We start from the raw sequence: 5,000 nt of genomic DNA, 5'->3' as shown, positions 1-5,000 counted from the left end.
TGTCGTCTAAATTAAAACAATAAAATCATATTTTTGATGTCAACGATGAGCCTTTAAAATTAAAGGTTTTTTTTAAACAACCTCCACGATTGGAGTCTCTACAAACCGCTAAAACCTGCGAGGCGAGAGTCACATGGCCGACAGAGCTAACCAAGCTAGCATGAGTGTTGCCAAGCTAATCTGCTAGCATCTTTCATCCCTGTTGGCGGCTTTGCTTTAGTCTGCTTCTTATCACACTTTGTTGAACGCTGCTTAATTGTACTTTTCTTAGCGTCTTCTCTCACACACCGCTAAAATAAGGACACTCCCACATTATACGTAGAAATGTCCCTCCTACGTTACAGGGAACAGTTTGGAGAAGTGGCAGTATTCATCTTAAATGGTATAGGTGTCACATAGGTTTGATATATGAAACACAGATTTGGTTCTGTTAGATGTGAAATAAAATGCCTTCTCCAGATTTCAATAAGCTATTGTAAAGTACGCCATAATTATATATCTTTTCTATTTTGCGGAGATTTTGAATTGCATAGCTTATTATTTCACCGCACTTGATTCCACAGTTACTAAAAGAGATGTAAACAAAATGTCAGGTAATTTAATTGGGGCCACCATCCATGGTGTAGAAGTGTTGCCATTAAACCAGTTTACAATGGGATGAATGGAAAGAGCCTAAAAATATCATTTAAAATTCTGTATCGACCTAACTCCCTCTTTTATTGTAAATTAGCCAGTTTTATGTTCGGTCTTCTTCCCCTCCATCAACATCGAGTGATCATACTGTGTATTTTATCCCAATATCTTGGAGGTGGAGCTAGAGGTAAACTGCTTCACTTTTCATGTAGTCTTCAGTTAGCTAACCATGCTAACAAGAACTAGCCTCAGTCACATGACCCCCAATCTGTAAGGCAGCCTTTGTGGTGCCTGAGAGGTGAAGGGTAGGAAGGTGTTTGGATGGATGACATCACACATGAGGAGAAAAAGCCGAATATTTGATGATGAAACATGAAGCTCACAGTCACTTCCTGTTTATCTGCCACCAGCTGAGCCGCCTCACTGAGCTCTAAGTCCTAAAGCTTGTATGATGGACACACTGATTCATTATTAAACACACACACACACACACACACACACACACACACACACACACACACACACACACACACACACACACACACACAGAGGCTGGTTTATAATTTATTGGAAGTAAAATGAATAAATAAAAGTGAGTTGAAGACAGAGATGAGTTATTAGAGCGAACATTATCACAGTGACTGTGTGTGTGTGTGTGTGTGTGTGTGTGTACACACACACACACACACACAGAGCTCTACTGGCTGTCAATCTGACAAACACGTGGTGGGGGGGTGGAGATTACAACAAAGCAGCGATCAGCTCATCAAACCTGCAGAATAACAGCAAACACACAACAATGTCCTCACAGATCCATAAAACCTCTGCAAGGACAACCAGAACCTCATAAGGACCAATAGAACCTCAGTCACCAAGCACCTCCAGAGCCCCCTGTAGGACCACCGTAACCTCCTTACCAAGGAACCGTACTACCTCAGACCTCATTGAGTATTACTAATACCTCACCAGACACCACCAGAACCTCATCAAGGACCACCAGAACCTCATCAAGGACCACTAGAACCTAAACCTCATCAAGCACCACCAGGACCTTTTAAAGGACCACTCCAAACTAATACCCTTTAAGAACCTCTAAAACCCCACCCAGGTCCTGGACCACTTGAATGTAATTAAGGACCATTAGAAACTCTTCATTGATGCTCTTCATCTTTACCAAACTCATCCCTACCTCCCCATCGCAGATCTCTGAATGCCATCAAGGATCCTTACAAACTCCTTACAGACCTATAGAACCTAATCCAGGACTTCTGGAACCCCCGTCCTTATTTCCTTCAGTTCCTAGAACTTTTCTGATGAAACATTAACAAACAAAATCCAGAAACATCGTTTATAACCTTCTATTATGTAATTACTATTTTCTGCCCCCCCACTCCCATAGAGAATGCAGGAGAGTTCATTGACCTCAGGCTGGGTGTGAGGTGGGGGATGAGGTGTGTGTGAGGGGTGAGGTGGGGGGTGTTTGAGGGACAGAGAGACAGACAGGTATGCATGTCGGTCCGCTGCAGAAAGTGTTTATGAGAACATGGCAGAGACGGGTCACAGCGCTGAGAGGCGACGACAGCAGACATGTAGCAGCAGGTCTGAGAGGCCACATGTTGAAACCTGACACACACACACACACACACACATACACACACACACACACACACACACACACACACACACACTCTCTTACAAACACAGACCTGCGATCGGCTGCAAGAAACTCCAGACATGTGTTCCAGTGTGAGCAGCAATGAAAGTGTTTAAAATGACTGGTGATGTTTCCCTCTGACAGTCTGATGGTTCCTCCATGTTGGTCTGTGTGTGATGATGTCTCTTGTCTCATGTGATGTCTCTTCCCTTCATGACTTGGTGACTTCTCCTGTCATTCATGTAAATGAATGAGGTGTAGCTCCTCCTGATATAAAGTCTGTCTCTGTGAAACTGCATCCAGCCAGTTCAGCTCAGATTAATTTATCATAAACGATGAAAGCAGACAAAGATCAATAACACCATCACAGAAAGAAAAGGGCTGAAGTTCACTGTAAGCTAAACTCAGTTCATCGTGTTAGGGAGGTTTTATTATCTGTGTATTGATTTAACTTTCCTTCTTTCTTTGTTACAGTTGTTTATCATGATCGTACTCATTCTCCATGTTAGTGAAGGAAAAACAGACCTCACAGCAGTGTGAATCTACAGCAACAGAAACCAGACACAGAGAAGAAGAAACCGTAAGACTGGTGCACCTGTGTAATTAGCACTCTAATTGCTAATCACACACTGTTTGTAGTTTGTTTGCACCCACACACACACACCTGCAGCAGTGTGTGTGCGTGTGTTCAGTCAGGAGATGGATGAGGTAAACGGTTAGCATGCTTTGCTGATGTGTACACTGCAGCCATTAAGCGCTAATGAGCGCAGCGCTAACGAAGCCTAGCCTGGCTCACTGCCTTAATGACCTCACCATTAACCATTAGCCACCTGATGAGCTCAGCGCTAACCCAGCCTAGCACAGCACGCTACGCTAATGACTCCACCATTTACCTCCTAATGAGCGCAGTGTGAGTGTAGCTTAGCGTTAGCCGCTAGCTGCTAGCAGTCATTACAGTAAGGACACATTAAAGCAGACAAGCAGGTTTGGACCATATGACATGACTCACCTGCACACTTGGTCCTGGCTCTGAGTGGTGGTCCTGGATTTCCTGTGCCTCCATCCAGGGGCCTGGTGAGCAGCACACTGATCTCGTACTCTGTGTCCGGGTCCAGGTGTCCGATCTTGTGGGTGGGCTTATCGACAGGCGTGGTGTCAATCAACATGCCCGACATCGTACGATACTCCACCTGAGACACATTTTTACAGTCTTTACATGATGACAGCAGCGTTCTCTTCACTTTACAAGAAAACACCCAAATAGATCAACAAAGACTAAACCTTCACATTTTCAGCTGATGAGTTCAGATCCCTACAACCTGGTCAAGAACCAGCAGAGCGCTATAACAGACGCTTACAGACAGCTAACGGACAAAAGAGACCCCATGAAAGAAGTACAGAACCTCACTTAGAACTGGAACCACCTGAACCACTATACAGACTCCTCCACCTCATCAAGGACTTCCGTTAACCCTTCACAGGTTACTGAAACCTACTCGTAGATCTCTTGAACCACATTAAGCACAGTTAAAATCTCTATCAAACCCTACAAGCCCAATCAAGGGCCTCTAGAAGATCCTCTTAGGTCATTAGAACTTCCTAAGAACATAAGAGCCCCTTAGAGGTCTGTACCAAAGTCCACTACAAACCTAAGATCCCAACAATCTTATCAAGGACCACCAAGAATCCAACGCTCCTGAAACACAACAACCAATCAGGCTGCTGTCAATCACACGCTGTGCAGCACCACTCCTCCGCACATGCTCACATGGTCGAGCTCAGTTTGTTCAGTGTGCGCAGCGTCGGCCGGTTTGTGTCCACAAAGCCTGAAAAACAACCACCAGGAATGAACAAAGTGCCCGTCCCTCCACTGCCAGCGAGGCTGACACTACAAAGACTGTTACACCAGAGAAGAGACATGAGGAGAAGCAAGCTAAAGAGAAAGAGTCGGACCGAGACAGAAACGAAACAGAGTAAACATCAGAGCGCCGTTTCTGAGGTGGAGAGAGCTACGGGAGCTGAGAGGATCAAAAAGCGATGCTGAGTTAGACAGGTCTGCTCCACAGGTAATTACCCCAGCTTCATTTCTGCTGTCTTTGTTTCACATTGCTCAGATGTTTGCGGCTACTGTGACGCTGTGTTATCTTGGTGTTGCAGTCTGGCTAACGTTAGCTTGTTCCTGCTGCTGCTGCTGTTCAGCGTTGTTTCATGGCGGTGTGGCTGAACACGTCTCTGTGACGTGTCCAGGCAGTGTGACCGTGTCAGACTTCTCCTGACAGTTCTGTGTGCCTGTGCTCTCACAGCTAAATGTTCACATCAGAGAGTTACTGCTGAGCTGGCTCTGTTTTTCCACAGTCTCTGTTAGCAAACGAAGCGCTGCTGGTTCTGTTAAATAGAATTAGCTGTAGATTACCGTCACAGCAGAAACACTGATTTCTGCTGGTGTGATGTGTCTCTGCTTCGATAGTGTTGGTGATGTAGTACAACGGCTGCTGTTGTCATTTCACGTTTTTACTCGTGTGTCCGCCATGTTGTATACCTGGCTTCTTCAGTTGCCGTGGTAACTAGCCTGCACGCGCATGACAGCCTCCTCTGGGGAGGGGCTTCTGAGGCAGGACTGAGCACCGCAGAGAGAGAGGGGGAGGGGCCTGGAGGTTGTGATCTTTAAAATTTTGAAGCAAAGTCTGTTCTCTTCTCCGTCTTACCCACTGCA

The 5,000-nt window shown here is 45.5% G+C and overlaps 1 protein-coding gene across 3 annotated transcripts in view; it reads right to left on the bottom strand.

The window, feature by feature from the left end:
- Window positions 1-5,000, bottom strand: part of LOC138595723 (receptor-type tyrosine-protein phosphatase mu-like) — a 155,801-nt gene that overhangs the window by 85,682 nt on the left and 65,119 nt on the right. For all 3 annotated transcript variants that reach the window (XM_069667100.1, XM_069667101.1, XM_069667102.1), the window contains exon 9: window positions 3,297-3,477. In XM_069667100.1, coding sequence (XP_069523201.1) covers window positions 3,297-3,477 — 181 coding nt within the window. The remainder of the gene's footprint in view (window positions 1-3,296; window positions 3,478-5,000) is intronic.

Source organism: Semicossyphus pulcher, unplaced genomic scaffold (genome assembly GCF_022749685.1).
Source record: "Semicossyphus pulcher isolate SPU_LCO1_2020_fin unplaced genomic scaffold, fSemPul1.0.p SCAF_18, whole genome shotgun sequence".
Taxonomy (NCBI): domain Eukaryota; kingdom Metazoa; phylum Chordata; class Actinopteri; order Labriformes; family Labridae; genus Semicossyphus; species Semicossyphus pulcher.
The sequence above is the reverse complement of the archived record's forward strand: the minus strand, read 5'-3'. Positions and strand labels throughout refer to the sequence as shown.